The sequence below is a fragment of the Montipora foliosa genome, chromosome 6 (genome assembly GCF_036669935.1).
Source record: "Montipora foliosa isolate CH-2021 chromosome 6, ASM3666993v2, whole genome shotgun sequence".
Lineage (NCBI taxonomy): Eukaryota > Metazoa > Cnidaria > Anthozoa > Scleractinia > Acroporidae > Montipora > Montipora foliosa.
This window is the reverse complement of record NC_090874.1, coordinates 21,045,091-21,067,590: the sequence shown is the minus strand read 5'-3', so window position 1 is coordinate 21,067,590 and position 22,500 is coordinate 21,045,091. Positions and strand designations below refer to the sequence as shown.

General features: G+C 39.8%; 2 protein-coding genes across 2 annotated transcripts in view; both read left to right on the top strand.

The window, feature by feature from the left end:
* The window catches only part of LOC138006950 (TELO2-interacting protein 1 homolog), a 16,148-nt gene extending 96 nt beyond the window's left edge, over positions 1-16,052 (top strand). The window contains exons 1-8 of the mRNA XM_068853591.1: positions 1-1,203; positions 2,577-2,782; positions 3,511-3,877; positions 7,547-8,268; positions 9,018-9,248; positions 10,939-11,112; positions 11,661-11,966; positions 15,391-16,052. The exon at positions 1-1,203 is cut by the window's left edge and continues 96 nt beyond it. Of these exons, the coding sequence (XP_068709692.1) occupies positions 9-1,203; positions 2,577-2,782; positions 3,511-3,877; positions 7,547-8,268; positions 9,018-9,248; positions 10,939-11,112; positions 11,661-11,966; positions 15,391-15,582 (3,393 nt within the window). The 5' untranslated portion in view covers positions 1-8 and the 3' untranslated portion in view covers positions 15,583-16,052. The remainder of the gene's footprint in view (positions 1,204-2,576; positions 2,783-3,510; positions 3,878-7,546; positions 8,269-9,017; positions 9,249-10,938; positions 11,113-11,660; positions 11,967-15,390) is intronic.
* A 2,751-nt stretch (positions 16,053-18,803) lies between these two features.
* LOC138006949 (RING finger protein 24-like) overlaps positions 18,804-22,500 on the top strand; it is a 27,356-nt gene continuing 23,659 nt past the window's right edge. Inside the window, exon 1 of the mRNA XM_068853590.1 lies at positions 18,804-18,974. The gene's annotated coding sequence lies outside the window, so the exon portion shown is untranslated. The remainder of the gene's footprint in view (positions 18,975-22,500) is intronic.

Below are 22,500 nucleotides of genomic sequence, written 5' to 3'. Positions count from 1 at the left end.
GCACAAAAATGGGCCCAGATCCAAGCGAATCGTTTAAAGATCTTCGTCCTCTGTGCATAAAAGTATCAAAGGAGCCGTCACCTACAAATATCAAGGAGCTCGAATGCAAAATACGATGCGTAGACCCATCTCATCTGACACAACTTGTTGAGTATGTGTTGTTCCCGCTAAAACTCGCGTTACAAAGTGCTACTGTAAATAACGAAGTCAAAGAGCTTGTTGTCGGATGCATAGAGACGCTGTTGACAAGTGCGTCCGTTTGTCAGTTAGGAACTTTTGAAGAGATGTTCAATTATCTTCTTGCGCTTTTGAGTTCAAGGGAAGATGGTCCAGGCCATGTTGCAGATTTGCCAGAAGAACTTAAACTTGTCATTGTAAACTGTCTTTCGCGTCTGATTCAAAGCTCCTCTCTTATAGTCAAAGGGGCCTTCTTTTCGCCTCGTTCCCTCCCGATTCTTGGACATTCCGTTAGTATTTTATTAGCTTTATCTGAGAAGGAGAAAGCTAGGAACTTGAAGTTGAGCGCTCTTCGTTGCCTTAGTTGCCTTGCCTGCTCCAACAGTGGTGAGAATTTACACCAGCAACAGGAAGAAGATAGGGAAGCATTGGAAAGTGCAATCAAAGATTCTATGGCTATGAGCTTTGCTTCTTTCATCCCGGGAATATCAACTTCCTTGTGTCGTATAATCACAGGCGATACTAAGCAAGGTCATGTAGTTCTGACACAAGCCATTGAATTGTGGGGAGACATCCTCTCTTTGGTAATGAATGACATATATTTGCCAAACAAAGCAACAGATAGTGATGATGTCTTTTCACAACTGGTTTCTTTAGCCCAAGGAGAGCACACCAGTAGGCTTCAGGAAAATGGAGAAGCTGCTGTTTCAAACCCAATTCCAGAAAAACCAGATAAGCTGCAGAGCATAAGAGTTAATAGAACTTTTGACTGGTTTTGTGAAACCTCTTCAAAATTAAAAATTGTTCTGGAAAGACTAAACATGACATGTACTCATCCAAACTGGAAAGTTAGGCTCTCGCTTGCCAAGTTGTGCAACAAACTGCTCATCAATTGCATTAACTCAATGCAATCCTGTGTACCTATAATGGTTGATTTACTGGTTGGTTTGACTGAAGATGATTATGCACAAGTGGCATCTTTCAGCAGAAATGTATTGAATAATTTATCACTACAACTTGGAAATGGTAAGGGATAGACTTACTGGTATGTCCAGAAATACTTATCATGATTTGAAAGAGACCCAGTTTCGATCGCCATCACATGCGGTTCTGAACATTTACTTCCCATTTCTAGCAATGAGGCAAATTAGCATAGAGGCTAGTGTTTTTTTTTTCATTAGGGTTAAAGTTATCTTTACTTGAGGGCTGCAGTTCAGGGGACACATTGTGACATAAATAATTATTGTCTGCATTCCCAGATACGAGTGATTTTGAATTTGAAGGGAAGAGCAAGGGGACACTTCGTGACACTGAACTGTAATGTATCTAATGGCATGCATGGACACATCTGGAGGGACAGGCCAATTTGAGTTTCACTTTGATTATTCACTTTCACTGTGAAATATAAGTATAACAGCAGGATTGCTAATGAACACAAAAAAATCTATTTTACCACTTCCTATCTTCCTTCCATGCCTTACTACCAATTATTCCCCTTGTCAGTGACCTGTCTAGGTACATGTACTCAAGGCTGCTGCCTAAGAAAATTTTAAAGGGGCCCTCAGAACTAAACACTGAGAACTTAGGAGCCCAACATATGAAGTGAAAGGTGTTGCTGTGAAAAATTAAGGTGCCCAGAGCTATTTGGGAGCCCCAGGCTACCGGGCTCCTGTTAGGCAACAGCCTTGGTACTTCACGTAGAGTTGGCATTGCAGTGGTTTACTTCTAAAAAAGGCACAAAGCCGTCTACAGTTGAATGGGAAAATGAATAATAGTGAATTAACAGAAGCCAAATTCTACAACTTCTCAAAGCAAGGACGGAAATAAAATTATAAGAAACTCAACCCAGATGTGTCAAATTCTGGTTTCATGAAGAGGTGTTTGAAACAAAGTGCCTGGAAAAAATGTCAGGGTAGAGGAAAACCTACAAGCTTGGTCCTCATACAGTGTACCATAATGTTATCAGATCTGGCGATTGATCGAGAACACACATTAGGTGTCCTTGTTCAAAGTGAGTTCTTACCACACTTACAACGCTGCTTCCCAACCTTGTCACCCTTTCTTGACCACACATTTAGGGTCCGTATTATGGAATAGGAATACATGTAATAGAAGTCAGATCGAGATTCACATTAAATTTGTCAAACACCTGCTAAAATGCTATTTTACATATCTTTATTATCCTTGTTGCTTCAAAACGCAACACATACATTTATCATTTGAAATCATCACACTCCATGTATTCTTATTCCAAAATAGGGTCAATCGAATGCCCTGTTATAATTTGTAACAAAACTTACTGTTATAGCTTTCTCTTCTATTAGACTTGTTTTGACTTTACATATACAGTAATATCCAAGTGTCTCAAGTGTTGTGTATTATTTTACAAATTTTGCAAGGTTCTAGTTTCCTGAACTCTCTCTTGGAAGAAAACCTTCATTCTGCCCTGACATCACTACCCAGGTTGATGAGGATAGGTGATGATTCAAAGAAAATACAAAGCTTGAATCTTGTGCTTGGTTACTTGAACCTTCTTGGGAACAGATTGAGCAGCTTGCTTAATTCGTCAGCTCATCTTAAGAGGTTGTCTCTTGCTCTGGTGCAGGTATTATGAGGTGTGATTAATTAGACTTATTCCAGGATCATCGAGTAGTTTAAAAGCAGAAATAACTTACCATGGTAGTTTGGTGAGTAGTGGCATTTTTATTGGAAACAATGCTGCCATTTTCAAGCCAAGACAATCAATTTTTTTTTCAGGAATTTGATTTTTTTTTTCAACTGTTTTTCTGTAGAGTGGTGGAAATTTGCATTTTTATAATTTAAATTACTTTACTAATTAAAGTAATTCCCCTTTCTGAGAGTAGTTAAATTAATTAAATAATTTGTTCAATCTTAAAACTGTTGAAACACTACTGACTACATTGTATGTATTTATTAGCCTGAAATTAATAATTAGTATTATAGAAGAATGCCATTTAATTTTTGCGCTTGAAGACTTTATAATAATAAACTTTGTCAAAGGCTACAAGAATTATTGGTAAATAAAGATTGAGTGACATTCACATTTATTATTAATTTTTTACGTGTTCATGGTCAGATAACTGTAAGTTAATGCCGTTTAATCAGATTACGTGTATATCTGAGCTGTGCATGTATACTTCCAATGTGATTTGAACTCCCCTCAAATGAGTGGGAATGGGGGGTAAATGATGTAAGCAATGACTTAACAAATGAACTATCACTCCCAGAAACAATATAATGTTGACAACAACCTCTAGATCAGATCAATAGATTGTTTTTACTTTCCAATTGATTCTCATCACTATGTTGTAGGTTCTTGAGTTTGATGTGAGTGATGTTGGGATTGTTGAAGAACAAACTCCCTCTCTGTCTGAAACAGCAGTACTGCCATCCGAAACAAAAGGGGAGAATCCAATGTCATTTCCTGCAAGCCAGTTTGCTGAAAGTCAATACCCAAAGTACCGCTTCAAGCATTTCACAGATAAGAAAGTTAAAGCGGCTGTTAACCAAATATGTAATGCTCTGGGTTACTATGGCAATGTTGCCCTGCTAACTGACCACTTTCTTGACTTGTTCCATGAATCCAAGCTTTACCGGAAGCAGGCTGTTTATATTCTGAATGAGATTGTGCTTGGTTCCTCAAAGAGGGCACTCAGTGAAGAGTCAAATGTCTTGAAAGGTAAAAGTAATAGTCTTTGAATAAGCCAAAGGTTTGTGACTGAGAGGTGGCATTCCTTTATATACAAGTACAGTAAACACCAGTAGATAAGGCGCATTGTTTTGCTGTAAACTTTTGCCTGAAACTTTGGATGTGGCTTATCTACGAGAACATCTCGGAAGAAATCAGTAAATTTCTTTGATCACCCAAACCCAGAGATCCATCAACCACAAGCAGGAAAATATCATGGATAATTGTTGACAGCCTGTGTGGTAAACTGCCCACTGTTTCTCTGTTGTTTACAACTTTGCTGGTAAACATTATTATTGACCTCCCTTCCACAGGCAATGAATGGCTTCCAGGAAAAATCTGTCTTCTAACAAAATGCCTGGTTACTAAGCAATTAGTACATAAATGAATGAAGCTGTCAAGATTACAAACTTAAACAGCTTTCACTGAAAATATGCTGGGGAAAGAGTTCTCTTGGAAAAGCAGTCTTGCTTCTAAATAAGTTGACAATCATATTCTGTACAATTTGGAGGGTTACCAGTGAGTCTTATTTTAATTTTACAGTGTAGACTGTAAATTGAATGATTCATCCAAGGTCACGCACATGTTATTTTAACCCAATACGTTCACAGAATGAAATAACTTTGGTAGGAATTTTCGTCAGAGCGTTTTTTTCCAAATCTAATGAGCTTTTTAACTTGGGGTGTGGCTCATCTAACAGTCCAGGTTATCTACAAGTACAGGTGTGTAGGGTATAATTATGATTAATGCCACATGGGCCAATGAGAAGAGTGCTTTCTGTGGTTATTTACAGTCTGTGAAGAGGTGTATGTAGAAAGCAAAGAGTGTTGGCTGGCAGGAAGCTTTCATTAAAACGGAAATAGAATCACTGAAAGCGAACAGTCAGTCAAAATACTACATACAGTATATAAGATTGGCCTTGCTACATAGGGTCAGGGAAGAAAAGGAAAGAGTTATTAGTATTTAGAATACAGTAGTTTTGCATAAATATTTTATCAACAGTGGCCCAGTATAGGTTTACAACTGCACTGATGAGTGCGACGTGTAAATGGTTAGATAAATAAGAAATCCAGGGGCTCCCATGATTAGGAACCCAGCCATAAATAAAAGGAAAGGAAATGGTTCTATCAGCATACTCTTTAGCCCCAAAAAGTAGTGGGTAAATTTCTGCAGCACCGATCTAATAGAGTGGAACATCCATTCAAGGGACACCCTCAGTGTCCCCTGAGTAGAGGTTGGGTTGGAGTCAAAGATTGAATGGAGGTGACCCCTTAATAGAGGTGTCCCAAAGGGGAGGTTCCACTGACTGTAATATTAATTGTAATTGGCACTTAGTAGTGGAATTAGTAATTTTATTGAAATGAAAATTAGAAGAATCATCACCATTAAATTAGCATTATTTAAGCAGTTGCAAGCAAGCCTGAGAAAGTCCAGACTTGAACTGGATTTGAACCCGTGACTGTGGGATTTTGCGGCACTGCTTTAACCCACTGACATCTGAAACGCCCTGGACCACCCTCATTGACAAGTAAAATTGTTTGGCGTTAGACAGAGGGTGCATTCTTTTGGGAGTATCCTGGCTATTTTCATTCCAGATTAGAAATTACAGAATACTGCTTCATTTGCTTAAGAAGAATTTTTTGTACTTGTGAGTGCTTTGCATAGTGCAAATGGGTTCCCATACGCTCTTCATATTGATTTTGACTTGTTTGAAAAAAGGTTTGTGGTTTTGTACAAACCAATAATAATGCCAACCTCATTTCTTTTGACGGGCAAGGGCACTTTTTTAAAAATAACACAACAGCTCTTTTTGTTCTAGCACTGGTAAACAAACAGAACAGAGGCCACATGCCCACATCTACGGTAGAAACTTTGGATCGCTATTCTATTCAATTTTCCCACCAAAACTTTGAATTCCTAAAAGAACGCATATTCTGCCTATTCCAAATGAACTGTATTCCGGTCATTCTGTTCATTCAGCTATCAGGGGCAGAATGAATGGAATAGTATTTCGTTAATTCTGAAAACGGAATAGGTCCCAAAAGAACAGGAATACCGTCTATTCCTTTTATTCCTTTTCTGGAATCGTACCAAGAGAACGCGCCCAGAGTAAAATCCCATTCCAAGGAGTCAATGGGTTAGCCACTAAGTTATCAAGCTAACTGGGAACTGGTCCATTGCGAGTTCAAGATCTAATGTGTAAAAGGTGAATGAAATTATTTTCTTAGCTTAATTTCATACGTGTGAACTGGGGAATGAACATGAAATGAGAGTTAGAAAGATTCAAACGCATGGGTGTGAAACCTGTTCAAACCTGGACTTTTTCATCTTTGAACTGTGATGATCTTTTTAACTTGTTCAATCCATGGTTCAAATATCTGATATTTCATATATTGCTAATTGAGAGAAAAGATCTTTGCACTTATCTGGACAATTTAAACAATTGTCACTTTATAGTCACCTGGGCACCTGAAAAATTCAAGTGGCTTCAACAGGATTTGGACCCATAACCTCTGCGATGCCAGTGCAATGTTCTACCGACTGAGCTATGAAGCCACGTAGGTGGGACCAGGTCCATCATGGAGTCCTTCACGGAAACAAAATTAATGAGCCCAAGGGTGCAGGGATGGTGCAGTGGTGAGAGCACTCACCTCCCACCAATGTTGCCCGGGTTGGATTCCTGGACTCGGCGTCATATGTGGGTTGAGTTTGTTGGTTCTCCACTTTGCACCGAAAGGTTTTCTCCGGGCACTCCGGTTTCCCCTCTCCTCAAAAACCAACATTTGACTTGATTTACTTTCATTGTTCATTTCAGTTTACAGTGTCCCCAATTAGCGCTCCAGCGCTAGAACGACTAGACACTAAAATAAAGTTCCTTTCCTTTCCTTTCCAAATTGACCTGCCCCCAACTGTACTGTAGCTTCATAATTCATTTGGTAGAGCATTGCACTGGCATAACAGAGGTCATAGGTTCAAATGCAGTTGGGGCCACCTGAAAAAAGAGACAATAATTATGTACTTATGGACTGAGTTTAGATCGGGCCGGACAGGGAAATATTTGGCTCGATGTCATGGTGTGCAGACCGAGTGCAGCAAGGTCTGTGCACCATGACCGAGGGCCAAATATTTTCCTGTCCGGCCCGACCTAAACTCAGTCCATAAGCATTTTATCATGTGGGCTCTTTACACTATATAAGAGCACTCAGAAGATGAAGTTAGGACAAAATAAAAAACAAAAATCTGCACCAAAAATGTATCTAATATGTTTTGCATTTGCTTTTCTGGCTGTAAATTACTTGGATGTTTAAAAGCGACGAGATCCCCCAAAAATTGCATCGCATGGAGCAGTATGTGTTCCTAGTAGGGCCATATGGCTTTTTCCGGCACTTCTAGCGGTAATGCATACAGTCCTCATACAGCGATTTGGCCAATAGTTTTGCAATGAAAGTGCGCGTGGGGCCGTATGGGCCATATGATAAATTGCTTAAATTCTCCAACTGAGTTTGAGGATCACTTCTGTCATTCATCTTGAACCTGCGCTTAAACTACACAATCATTCATTTCATTTAAATGTCACTACTTTGCTGAAATGCAAGGAAGGTGGAGACTGCAGAATCTCAAAAATGAAAATGAACAAATTCATTTTATTGTCTTTGACAGGGTTTGGAAATGCTGACAGTGCAGTTGGAAAAGACAGTGAAAAACTGCGAGAAGTGCACAATGCTGTAGAACTTTTGATTAGGGAGTACATTTCTGATGCCAACTGGAACCTTGTCACCTCTAATCCTCCAATGCTGCACAAAAACCTGTCATCAGATCCTCACGATCTCCTCCTGGGGAAAAAAGAAACCAAGAAATTGAAAACCTTACCCTTTGAAGTCTTAAATAGCAATGTTCAGCTCACTTGTTTGCTGCTTGAAGCAATTGGGCTGTTTTCAAAGGTTTGCTCATCACAATTTGAGCCATTCTTAATGAGAGTTTTGTTCCCATTAATGGCAAAACTGGGCAACGATAATGCAGCCATAAGCTGCTCTGCATATGAAACTCTGGCTAAAATTTGCCAAAGTTGTGATTACAAGTCAGTGGATGAGCTCATAGCGAGAAATGCCGACTACCTGGTGAATGCAATATCACTTGATTTCAAGTATGTGTTTATGAATCATAGAGCGCCCTGCGTTTTGAAAGTGATGATACAGTACAGTAACGCAGATATTCTGTTTATCATTGAGGACACACTCATGGAAATATTTTCTGTTATTGATCTTTATCCTGATGACCTTATGTACTTGTTAATGAAAGTGTTGAATGTGCTGGTCCAAATGATCAAAAAGTGGTTTCCAGTGCCAGTTAAAGAATGTGGAACTGAGGATGGCAAACCTGAGGTGCAGTACTTAAAGTGATGTATTATTCAAATTGGTACTTAGATACCCTTGGGAGGGGCAAGTTGTCATGGCATTTATCAAGATTTTTTTGGTCACAAAATTTGAAATTAAAGCATAATACATTTGTATGATGTCTGGTGATTCAAGCTGTACTACACAGTGTACATGTGTGTCTCAACGAATAGAACCTTTTTTGAAGTTATGTTTTACATCTATAGTAATATCACCAAAATAATCATCTGATATGTTTACAATGCATTGACAAATAATCAGTCTTGTTATATAGCTGAATATTTTCCCCCAAAACACTCTCTGAGTGGGCAACAGTGCAAAATCATTCGTGGGTAACAGTGCACTTTTACCCACGAATGTTGACCGACGATCGCCGTTGCTGTTTCCGTTGCACGTTTTTCTTTGGTAGTGTTTGGCATCTTGGGTCGTGATATCACTGTTTTAAAGACAAATAATGGCCATGCATTCTGCCAGAGGTTTTGCACTTTAATCAAAACTAATGGCAACCTACCCAATTGACTGGACAACATAAAGCTGCTTTTTTCTTAATAGTTACAGACCGTCTGTTCTTCTGCTAAGGAAAAATAAGTGGTTATTCAAGTGTTCTGATATGAAGCTATCCTTTGATTGGCTTAAGTTATGTCTGCTTTACCAGAAAATGAGGCCATTCGGGCACAAGAAAACGACTTACATTTCATTTACATGTCACAGGATTTTATTCTTTACCCAAATATCAGGTCAAACAGCAAATTCCACAAGACATTGAGGCAGAAAATCCGTCTGCAGAGGATATACGACAGTTTTTCTTAGATTATCATAAACGAAAGCAACTATCATTGGGATACCTCGATGCAGATGAACAAGAACAAGAAGAAGGAATGACAGAGCCCAAAGAGAGTGGAGATGGGGAAACTTTTGAGCCTGACAGAAAACCTGAAATTCCCAGACATGTGCAGTATGTTACACAGGTTGGTACAATGTGTTTTCTACAGGGGTAATATGATGTTAGATGCGCGTGGGGTATTATTGACAATGGCATTGCTAAATGGAGGTTGGGTACCTGGGATATGTCCAAAGGCTTCCACTGTAGGAAGGAAGGCGGGGACAAGAAGGTTGCCACCTTAAAGAAAACTAAAGACCCTGTCAACTTACCTGGAATTTGTTTTAGTGACTAGACCATTGAATTTAAAAACAAAGACTCACAACAAAAGGGATCACTTCATTCTCTGTTCTTCTCGACTGATAAATCCAAGATGGCGACCAACAAAAAGCAACGCGGAAAGGGAACTCGTAAAAGATATTTCCAGGGCGAAAAAAGAACAAAACAAGGACAGACTTTATAGGCTGTAAGAAATCTCATCAATGCCAATCAAAACATCAAAACGTAAGAAAAATCAATACAGCAATTTTTGAGACTTGGAACAGCAACATTAAATGTTCAATTTTAGTTTACTAAAGTCACAAAGTGCCTCTATTTTTAATATATTTCAACTGCCCAAGTTGTCCGTAGTAATATGAAACCAACTATTATTGCTTTTACCAAAGAGATTATATTTTGGAAAGATACATCGGATTTAGGGTGCGTTCGATTGACCTTTTTCCAGAATTGTGATGTTGTCACCCCTCCTCACCGTATATGACTACGCTTACTTTTTGAAGGCGAAAGAAATAGGGCTCCGACTTGAGGTGGTCTAAGAGCTCGTGGTCTTTCTATTTTGCGATGAGGTAGTAGGTGCGTCAAGGTTTAGTAATGCTTTGTCGCGGCTTCACCACTTGCACAAATCCCGTAATACACCTCTTTTACCCCCCCCCCCCCCCAAAAAAAAATTCTGCATAGGCATTGTTTTCGACTTCTTTTGGATGGTGGAGGTAGGGGTTATCGGCATCGGCTGATATCCCTTACCGAGACCTTGATTATTCTGGATATCACAAAAACCGAATCTAATATTTTTTTCAGTATACACTGAACGAAAAAAAAAAACAATGTCACGACAGTGAGTGGAAGTGATAATTTATTTCTAAGCGTGTAAACATATACCATTCAGCGGCATATAATTCGATTGACAAAAAATTCTAAGCCTTAGACAATATGTGAAAAATTGAAAAAAGCTGGTTGAGAAAGTAAATAGCAATAAATAAGCCTAACTGAAGAAGTCATATTTTTGCTTCTTCACTGACGGCAAGCAACACAAAGTGCGCGAACTTGACATGATTACCCTTACAAATCATGCACCGCGGTCATACATGGCATGATTACCCGTGACCTTGAGTGTCCTTGACATGATTATTGTATAATCTGCAGCTTGATGGCGTCACAAGGGGTAAGTTCGAAAATTCACTGTACGCTTTCGGCCAATCAGAAAAGAGATAGTGACTTCAATGTATATAAGAAACGCGTGCAATCACGCAAAAATTATCTCATCCGGAGCTCGCATTTGATTGGCTCTCTAAGGCCTTTTTTATCGTTGACCAATCAGAATGCTTGGTTTGTTTCCACTTTTTGCACTGAATTACGTCTTTTCTGCACCGTGGAACTGTATTTCTCAGCCAATCAGAATCGAGAAATTTTTGCATATATATTATTAGAAACAAAAGGATATTGTGTTAACATTTGTGTTAACATTATTAGATGACTAATTTGATGTTGTGTGTGTACAGGTGTTGGAAAAATGTTCCCATTTTTTGTCATCAAAGTCTCCATTGCTGCGTCTTGTAGTGCTGGACACTATTGAAGCAGGTGTCCAAGCCATCAGCCAATCAGAAGATCAACTTCTCCCTTTGATTCATCGAATATGGCCACCAATGATCAAGAGATTTACTGATGATGAACAAGTAATGTTTTCCTTGTTGCCTGTCGAGTTCGTGACAGTCATACCAATATAATTTTTGGGTTTAATTAAAAAGGATAGCCAGGAGGCCAAAGTGTAAGGTTGTGTGGTTCCCGTAAATATTCAGTAAGTCATTAAATAGTGTGACCTGTCCATTTCTACCAGCTCATGCTTTCCTTACGCTCTTACAACAAGTGTGAACATCGTTATGTTTATGTGTCTGTGTAAACTGAGGCAAAAGTCGTAGCAAAAATCGTTAAAATGTGGTCGTATCTATGGACAAAAAAAGACTTTACTCACGGAAGGAAATCTTGGCACTACAGCTTTTCACTCCTGCCACAGATGACGTTGTGTTGTGTTGACAGGGGGTCTGGGTGTGCTTCCTTTGAGGTTGGAACACTACCAAGACGACTGAAATTCGGACATGCGAATGTTTTGATATTCTTTTTGGTGGAAATATTGTACATGATCTTTCAATTCATTTTTCTTTTGCATTCAAGTGAATGCAAGTCTTGTTGATTTTCTTGCATTTCCAATCTCTTGTTCATTTAGGTGGTTGCAATCAAAGCTGTTAATGTTCTTTGTACAATGGCCGGAGCATCAGGCACCTTTATGCAACGCCGCGTCATTAAGGATGCCCTCCCCTCTCTAGTCAAGTTCTTAGATAAGCAATCTCAAGTCAGCATCAAGACAGGCCCTCTTTACTCTCAGTCCCAGACCTTCAAGCTGCAGTTAACTGTCCTGAGAAGCTTGGGTATCCTGTGCAGGCAGTTGGAGATCAGTGATACAAATCTCAGTCCAGCGGTTTGGGTGTGTTGTCAGTATCTTAGCGCTCGACAACCCAAGGAATTGCAAGAGGTTGGTAACAAACGAGGCGATTTTGATTTGCCTCACGTTTCACTATTCTTTGGGCAAGACACAGTAAGTGCTTTGGTGATGCATGGCACCGAAGCCTTTCTCAAAATCGCTTGCTTGATCTACCCTCGCCAATTGGCAGCTTGAACTACGTTCACACGGTACCAGTCCAATTTTTGACCGGTTAAAAATTCGTTCCTTAAGGCGTTCCCTTAATAACACGGAGCCACGCTAAAAGTAAAAACATTTTAAAACTGGTTTAATCGTCGTTCAATCTTCTTGTCAAATTCAATTCATGAAGTTAAGATGGACGTTAGCGCAACGTTTGAAGCACCTGTCGCTTCAAGGAGTTACTGTAAGTTTAGCGATCGTTACGCAAATGAATTAGGTACGACATTCATTCAAACGTCGCGGTTAACTTGTTAACTTAGGCAAGAAACTTTGCTCCACACTGTCCATCTTCACGTGGGTGTATCAATGGGTATCGCCGTCATAGCGCTCGAAGTAATACTACGTTCACACGGTACCAGTCCAATTTTTGACCGGCTAAAAATTCGTCCCAGTAGGAGTTCCCTTAATAACATGGAGCCACGCTAACCGTACAAACATTTTAAAACTGGTTTAATCGTCGTTCAGTCTTCTTGTCATATTCTATTCATGAAGTAACACTACGATGGACTGACATCTCATGGAGTATGGGGTTGGGGGGTGATTGTGGCAATAATCTCAGTCACTTCATGCTTCTAAAACAGGTGTAAGCTACGTGCACTTGTTGATTGTGTACTACTTTGCCTTTTTGCGGACTAAGTTGTTGGTAGTATGGGCGTCTTTCTACTCGAAATCTCTGGAAAATGGGTCACACAAGAAAATGCCATAACATAACAACCCGCTATAAAATCTTGTCAGGATTGCAAGCAAGCTAGTTAACAATTAGACCCATAGCCCAGGGCTCGACATTGCGACTCACTGGTCGCCAATGCGACCAAAAATCAAGCGTTGGCGACTAGATTTTTAGAGCTAGTCGCCAGTGGGCGACTAACTTTCACCTTTTTCCTTCATCCTTTTAACCTCAAAGGCAAATCAATCGTAGTTTGGATAAAATGCACGATTTATGCGCACAGAAATAACAAAACAAACCCACGACTCTTCTGGCTCTTCAATCTCCATGTTTCATAATCGAGCGCCATGTTTGATTCAGCAGCTGGTATTGCGGGCGCACTAAACAACACGTGCAATCATTGAAGCGTGAAGTTCACAACGAAGCCTTGGCTTTTTAGCGCTGAAAATATGGAAAACTGGTGATTGTTTATGTTCAGGTTCGTCTATTTATGTAAGCTATAGACTCGATGTTACATGGAAACTTAACAAAAGCGGAGGAAGCACAGGAAACGTGACTAAAGCTGCTTTCACATTGATTATTTACCTCGTAATGCGTAATGATATGTTTTACGAGCCCTGGCTTCCTTTTAAGTTTTAGTATTTCAGTCTTAGAAGCTTAAGTGTACCTAAACTTAGGACTATGAAGAAGATTGCATGTGTACATGATCATCAGAAAAATGAAGAAAAAAATATCAGTGAAAAAAATGGCGACTAAAAGTTAAGATCTGGCGACCAAAATTTTTGGATCAGTCGCCAATTGGCGCCTTACTAAAAATGTTAATTTCGAGCCCTGTAGCCCGTAAGGGCTACGGGTCAATAGCCCATGAGGCAAAGCCGAATGGGCTATTGATCCGTGGCCCTTGAGGGCGAAGGGTCTAATTATTTTAGTATCACCCAACTAGTTGGACAGAAAAAGCAATAATAAAGTTAGCGAATGCAAGTTGAAGAAATATTTATTTGGCCGGAAGGAAACGAAAGAAAGCGTCACGCTTTCGCTACTCGAGGACTATTACTAATAGTCCTCTAGTAGCGTAACCAATCAAAATGCAGGATTTGCATTAGTTTACTAGTTGGGTGATACTAATTGTTATTATACTTAAGTGAACGTCGGAACCACCGAACTGATTAGGGAGCTTACGAAACGACGACGCCGACGGCAACGACGACGCTACAAAACAATAGGTTTAGTGAGCAAAAACAATGGCTCAGCATGTGCGTTTTACATTTTGGTACATTTCTTTGCCGTCGTCTCCTAAATGACGACGTGACATGACCAAATTCAAGGTTCTGCGGAGGACGTTAGCACATAACGATTAATTTTCAGTTCTCTCTCTACGCTCCCAACCCACTCATACCAGTTTAATTCCTCGACAGTTACTACACATTTTTAACGCGAAACGACATGAAATAGCTTCGTAGTGATATGAATAACGCGAACTTGTATTTTTAAATGAAGTCCTCGTAACCGTCGTCATTCTCGTTTCGTAAGCTCCCTATTGCTACACGCGTGACTGAGTTGGCTCTCAGAGCCTTCGATTGCGGGCGTCGAAGGAACTCGATTCCTAATCCCGTCGGTGACAGCCATCAGATGTCGAAATTTAAGCGAATGTCTTCTTTGTGCGAAGGTTGTAGAACATTCGCTGGATAACCACACCGCCTTGTCATAACTCAAAGCCACCAATGCGTAATAGTAGATTTAGGAGCTCATTAGCTCCTGGTAGATCCCATTCAAGTAATCTCGAGAGAAATTAAGCCTCTTTACAGCAAACAGCCCGCACTTCGTAATTTAAGAGTTATTTTCAGTTTTACAATTGTACTGTGTGAACAAGGCCTAATTTTTTCACAGTGATGAAAACAGTAGAATGTTGATTCTCGAACTGTATGTAAGTGCAAAATTCCTTGAACCTCTGACAGAAATTGAACAAAAAAAAAAAAAATTCCTCGCACTTAACTGGACAATTTAAGCAACTGCCTCAGTCTTTATAGACACCATGAAAAGCCAGGTGACCCCAACGGGAATCAAACCCACGACCCGACTGACTTGCTGTCAAGTCTAGTAGCTCGGGTGGTGGAGCATTGCACCGGGATCGCGGCGTCGTGGGTTCGGGTCCAGTCTGAGCCGACTGGGTTTTTCAGGTGTCTATTTAACAATTAGACCCGTAGCCCGCAAGGGCTGCGGGTCAATAGCCCATGAGGCGAAGTATCACCCAACTAGTCGGACAGAAAAGGCATAAAGTTAGCAATTGCAAGTTGAAGAAATATTTATTTGGGAATAAAACGAAAGAAAGCGTCACCCTTTCGCTACTCGAGGACTATTACTAATAGTCCTCTAGTAGCGTAGCCAATCAAAATGCATCATTTGCGTTGGTCCACTAGTTGGGTGATACTAAAAATAGATAGTTGCTTAAATTGTCCAATTAAATGCGAGGATCGCTTTCCACCTTTCGTTTATAACCCGCACTTCAAATCTAGATATTTATTGAAGAATGTTACTTTGGAGAGGAAGGCAACTTCTACTTTGCTGTCACTTCTTTTTTCTGTTTTTCAGGTGGCTTTAGAAACATTCAAAGATTTTGCATCAGTGGAACCAGACTTGATCTGGCTGTGCCTCAATGACTTGTACTGTCCGAGAGAGTGGACACCGGCGCACCCGACATTGAAACCTGTAAAACTGGGAGGGGCTGGTCCGCAGAGTAAAGAATACGCTGAAAATGTCAGCATTCTCCTGTCGGGGATGTGAGAAATGCGATCTTGTCACTGCCCTGGTGTTAAAACGTTCACTCCCTCCTTGATAGATATTAGGCGCCTTTTGCGTAGCAGACTGTCAGCGCTGTTATGAAGGTGGATTGCCTCAGAGGCTAATATCATGCGTTTCCGACAGGTCACCGCATCCTAATTATCTACTATTGCTTGAGCCATTAAGGCCTAACCAGTGATTGGCTGCGAACCTTGTGTTACTCTCATGTGATGCAAACCTTAGTGCCAGGCGGCACTTCCATCGAGATGAGCGTGATTCTTTATAAGCACAGAATTTCAAGTTCTGTTCATTGTACCTATAAACACAATTTGTTTCGTTAAATTGTATGCTCTTTACAATGCTGATGGGTAGTTTGCTTTATACTGTTGGGAACGTTCGGTTATTATTGGTTGTTTTATATGTTTTCTTTGGGTAATAATCTTCGAGCATTAAACTACTCTGGTTCGTTGCTTTTCCACAGTTTTGGCAATCTTGGTTTTTTTTTTTAAATTACCTTATTGAATAATCGAAACCTTGAGTCAAAAATTCAGTATTCTTTGAAAAAAATATTCCACATGTAGGAAGCAGTGACACTTGAATTGTAGCGGCCCTAATGCTGATCCCAGTAGGTAGCGTCTATTCACAGTGTTTCAGTTGATTGCGGTGGGTCCCATAGGTTATTTTTTTACTTTGGAGGGTGGAAATTAAGTGGCGAAGCCGCGGCAACGAGGGAATCACTGAGCGTTCTCTCCGACCTCGAACTGAAACGCAGGCCTAATGCAAATACTGGGCGGGAATCGTGACGTCATTGCTCAACTCGTGTTACATACGAAAAATACAGTTACACCATTAGGTTCGCGAATGAATATTGCCACTACATTCGAACGGTTCGTCATAATATGCTACGCGTGTTTAGTTCCCGGTGTTAACGCATTCCCGTTCATAAAATAAAGGTAAATAAACCACCGTAAAAGAGATTTCAATTGTGAGCGTTAGTGTCGACTTAGCAGAACGAATGAACGCTCGAAAAGCTAGTCAGCTCACAAAGTGTCCTTTAGTTAACATTTTTCCACTACACAAGCTGGCAGATAAGAGTGGTCTCGCAAGCGGTCACCCTAAGATGCATATTGCGGCCAGAAACAACCCAAATCCTGTTCTCTAGCGTAATGAGGCTTAAGATTAACATTGCAAAAGAGATTAGATTTTTTACCACTCAGTCTTCATTTGATCATTAATCTGCACTTTGGTCTCCAGTGTACGTTTTACACCGCCTGGCCTCGCAACTGTGCGATTTTACGGTAAACAGTTACACATAACTGTTAATGGTTGTCAAATTTAGTTGGATGGCACAGTAAGTTAGTGCGCGGCCTTGGTGCAAGAGGTCGTGAGTTCGATTCCCGGATCTTGCATCCTTCTTTCGACTTCTTCCCTTTCTGTGTAGCTAAGTAGCTTTAAATACCCCTAAAACGGAACACTGATGGAGAAGGGGGAGTAAAATGAGCGCGTTTGTCAGTTGAATTACTGTTATGAGTTACCGACGTTAAAAATGGTTACTTAACTCGAGTTTCAAGTTTCTGTGTCTTTACTAAGATGGAATCATGTCCTCGTCACCTTTCCCGGAACTCATTTATTCGTTCTTGACTGATTTCGATGCAAGGAGTATTTCTCTTCCACATAGCTTGTATGATTTTAATTGCCATGTGTTCTATGCGCGCAAAGCATAGTATTGCTTATGTTCGCGCTCACGTGCTTCCGGTTATATTCAGTTTTGACAACCCCGAGTGGCACTATTTGACTATTTGAGCAATCGTTTATCGTCGATCACTGCACGTGGACGATATCTTGAAATCTTGTGACAGACATAGACGATCATGAAACATGGTCTTGAGACGAGGAAAAGTCCGCAAACAGAACCGGGAATACCATTTCAGTAAGGACACTAATTGAACCATGAACACTTGACATTTTTGTGTACATTTTTTTTTCGACGACTAAGAAGTAAAGCCTCTTCTTATGATGTATAGTGTTACATGTATAGCATTTTGTAAGTGTAAAAACATTAAATACTCTTGTCAAAAGGACGAGCCCACATTCTATCGTCACTAAAAAAAATGTACAAACAAATATCAAGGGCCAGTTATTTAAACAAAGTCTAACTTAGGCCGCGGCTTAAGACAATCAGTGGACCTCCAAATATGTTTATAAGCGGTATATTTTAAGTAGATAAATTGCTGTCTAGTCTGGAATCCAATCCTTGTTACCATCAGCAGCAGACAATATTAAGATATGATTGTTGGCAATATTGAAAATGGCTTAGAACGCGGTTTTGTTAAACATTTGCTAAACTATGTTTTAATAATCGACCCCAAAAGTTCATGGTTCGAGTGTCCTCACTGTAAAAAAACAGCTAACGTTTTTCGTAAGAACCTTTTTTAAAAGGAAGAAAGTTTAGTTACATAGGAAGAACATAGATTTAGTCCAGAACGCTTTATTTTGTTCAATTGTTTCTTCAATGAGAGGGATGAATGGAGGTAAAAATATATATATAATTTGGCAAGAGATCTTGTTCACGGATTCAGAGCAACTCGTACAAGTACGTGACAAGCATCAGCAAACAAAACAAAGTCCGGAAACTTTTTGGGAGTATTTCAGGTGACATAAAATGCTTTGTATCTACAAAAGGAAACGATTCGGTCGTGAAACTTTGAAAATGTTTTAATTTCTCTGGCCCTGAAAACATGGTTAAAGATAAACATTGCAGAACACTGCAGATCGTTCCAGGACCGAAAAGTTTTCGAAGCAATTTGAGCTGAGCAGGCCACTGGTCACGTCCGCTTTGATTTATCGACTGAATACCACGTAACTTTAGAAACATCGCAAACAAATAAGAACGTTAGTTTTCAGGTACAAAATTAGACTTCCTTATAAAAAAGAGTGCGGACAAATTCATGATATACGAGTTGAACTGTACAGACTACTTATTCGACGGAATACGATTGGCAATCGTCACAAAGGGCTATCATGATGAAAAACCGTATTCACAACAATGATCCACGGAACTGCACAATCTTACACTTTTTGACATGGAAGAACAAATTGTATTTTATCTTTATCTCGCACTTTATAACTAAGATTTACATTATTTCTTTTACACAAGACTACGTGATTTCTTTGCGCGTGAACGTAATGTGCATGTCACAGGATCTCAGCCAGTTCTCAAAAACTGTTATTATAGCGGGAAACGGCGGGGAAAGAACGCATCAATAATCTCAAAGAAACTAAAGCTGTCTTACTTGTCGATGATTTCATTGAGTTGAACGTCAAGGAATTCGGTCCGCAAATCGCAAGACAGTTTGAAAATCACGGACTGCTTGATTTCAAGTTGAAGCCACAAGGTATGTTTTTGGTTTGACGAAGAGAAATACGCGAATATGTATTGACTGTATTGTCTGTTTAGAATGACATATTCATTTAGTTTTATTTACTTTTTTATATGCAAGGGAGTCTTATTCATTTACAATTAAATTCATTTAGTAGCTCGTTTAGGTAATTTTTTCTTTCAATTTTTCAGGAACCTAGTAACATAGCATGCTTTCTTGTTATCATTATAATATACTATAAAGCGACATCAACGCCAATTAAAATAGATTTCAGGACTGGACTGTCACACATTCGCGCTTTTCTTTAGACCACGGATACATGTTGAAGCATGAATAACATTGTTTTCAAAATGACATACGAGTGGGCATCATTAAATGTTTCCAGCCCGCTAAAAGAGGCCCTGCTTAAGCTTTTGAGGGAAAAAGGATAACTGGACAACTGACACATACAATGTAACGGGCAAAACAACTTTTTGCATGACGGATAAACGAAACAGTTTCTGAGATACCGAAATTAAGTTCCTGTTCCACAATTATCGTACTTTTTTGGATCGTACTTTTTTCACTTATTCCGGTGATTTTTGTTCTGTTAGCGATCGTTGAACTCACATTCAAGCTTTTTTTCTGCCCCATAAGACTCATGACCTTTGATCGTGCCATTTTTGTTGATACCAAACCTCGTACGAATGTCCTTAACGAATGAACAGCGGAATTAGTATATTCTACTTGTTGACTCTTTAAGTGAGTCAAAGTGGCCCTTGCGACGTGCAGGTTTCCTCGTTGCGTTTGTTTTAAAGTGGCACTGAGGACTTCAGTAATCAAACATTCAATTAAAACAATCCTAGTGAGGTAATTCAGAGAAATTCTGAAGAGTGTCGAACAAAATGTTGCTTTGAATCGACAATGTGATGGAAACATCTGGCATTTGTATGTGAGCAACTCTTAATGATAGAGAGGAGCGTATCTTGGACTGGTACTCTACAAAGCATGTAGTAACGGGAGTTGTTCCAATTGTTTACACTCAATCGAGCAGTCTGATGTGCACGCGACCAATGACTGAACGGTGCACGCGACCAGTGAACCTCAAAACAAATGCCGAGGGGAGCTTGAGTGTAAAATTTACGAAATGCCTTTAATGGGTAAAGGCGGAAAGGTAAGATGGAAAATCAATGCTTAAGTGGACCCCATTTGTACGTGAAGTTTTTTTACGAAAGTCCATCCACAACTGTGACAAACAATACGGCCAACAAGCCAAATAGTCACGTGACGCAAATCGCGGGAAGTTTGTTTTAGAATCGATTTTATTGGCATTGCCATCAACTCGAGGGGACAGTCGGAATTTTACCGGAACTCAATCCTACGTACCACTTTAGAGATTTTTTGTCTTTTCATTGCGGTTTTACGAAAACTGCTGATATTCTCTCTTTCTCTCTGGCCCCGTTGAAAGGTAGTGTTTTAATTTTTTCGCAAGAGAGTACACTAGAAGAGTTCACAAAAACTTGTTTGGGGGTGTGGGGGGTGGGGGGGAATGATGAGAAACCATCTACTATCTAAGAATTTTGGAGGACCCCTACTCTCTGCATTTAACATTTTCAGGAACCCCCTTTTAGTATCCCTAAAACTTGCGACACCCCCCCCCCCCCCCCCAACCTACCTCATGGCCACAAACCAATACACGCTGCAGAAGTCAGAAGAATGAGTAAAACAAATTAAGGAGGCTCGAAGCTCGAAAGGGTTTTTAGCTGCGCGCACGCGCGTAACCTACACACTCCATAACACGCCATAACAGCACGGGTCAGCTGAATGAATTAAATATTGCGCGCAACCGGAAGTGAAAATACGGCGTAAACCGGACATAAAATCTGCGGGAAAAATTGTCTTTTCCTCAAAATTTTGCAAGGTGACATACCTTGAGTTTTTTCGTGCACGTATCATTCACTATGGCACTTCGAAGAAAGAAGTTTCGGGGAAAGTTATCTAGTACAATTTTCTGTAAACTTCAAAACGCCTTTTTCGATGTATCTTAAGCTTAAATTCTACTAGATAACTTTTGCCATACTTCGTCTAAGAAGTTAAAGAATTTAGGGAGATTTCCAACAAAGAAATGAAAACAGTAGGTCACCGACTTAGTTTTTCAGATAATTTTCAAAAACTGAAATTTAGAGGGCCTTTTTGTGGACCTGGTGTATTGCCATGGTAACCGATATGACGTCAAAGTGCCCTTAAAGTATTACCCAACAATAGAGTTGCTAAGATATTTATAGTTTGCTTAGACTATGAAATATCCTTCTTTGGTATCTTTCATCGTTTCACAAACACTATAGCAACGAAAACCCTTTCGAGCCTCCTTAATTAAGTCAAAAACAGAAAAACGCCTCTAAAGGGCATAAAGATCTGCTTCGAAACGCAGAAAAAGGGCAAGGCAAGCAAAGCCTTTAGAAAGCCAACTATCTCACTGATACATGGCACAACCTAACCGGCTTTCAGAACAAAAAGATTCCGGGCCCCGGTCAAAAAGCAGAATAACTCGCTTCTACCACCGACAAGCCTATCGGTTGAAACTAGAATTAAATTGATGCAAAAGCGTGTGGCCAAAAGGTCACATGACTGCAGAGAAAAGCAACACCAAGATTAAACTAAAAATATATCATCAAGACGAACTATTTTCTCATTGGAAGAAAAAGTCACACAGCAGCAAGAAGGTCCAAATCTCAAGTCTTATAGAACAAAAATCATCGCTAAAAGAAATCTTACTGGAAGCGCCTAAAAGAGGAGTCCATTCAAATATGTACTCGAGAGAGCAAAATTATGACAAAGGAAAAGTAAACCAGACCACGTATAAGGGAGTCGTGTAGGCCTGTCAACCCATTTTACACACTTGAATATTATATTTTGTTAAATTGTGTTACGTTGGTTAATGACTATTTTTGTTTTCATTATTAAAGGTACCCCCCTTGACAGTGTTCATATTTTTCAAACACCCCCCTTTTTACCTTGATGTTTTTTGGGGGTACCCCCAATTTCTTGTCAGTTTCAGCCAACTTTCAAGATATTGGGGAATAAACTCCGACAATTCCTTATATTTATCCCCCAGAGCCTCGAGATTATGCTTTTTACTGATTAGGACTGAATTCTAATATATCGAAAGTGGGCTATTCGGGCTGCACTAGAAGCAGGAATCCGGAAACCATAAACCCGAATTAACCACAATTCGCAAGAACTACAACAATTTACCCACTCCTAGTACGCTCTGCTATAATTCTCACACTCAAGTATTTAACTCTGAGGAAATGTAAACTGTAAAATGGATCTGACCTTGTTATTCTGGCATGGATATCAAGACTTGAGCATGGCGATGGAATCATCAAGCTATAAAAGGCAGTGGACATTACAATAAAGGAAACTTGAAACTTGCTTAATTTAATTTCCTTATTCTTTCACCTGCCCTGGTACAAAAATGTCTCTTTTAAAGGAAAAAGAAGCCCGGAGGATGTGTTGCGTAAGTGACGGAGCTCGACCGGGGGGTGTCGATTATAGGTTT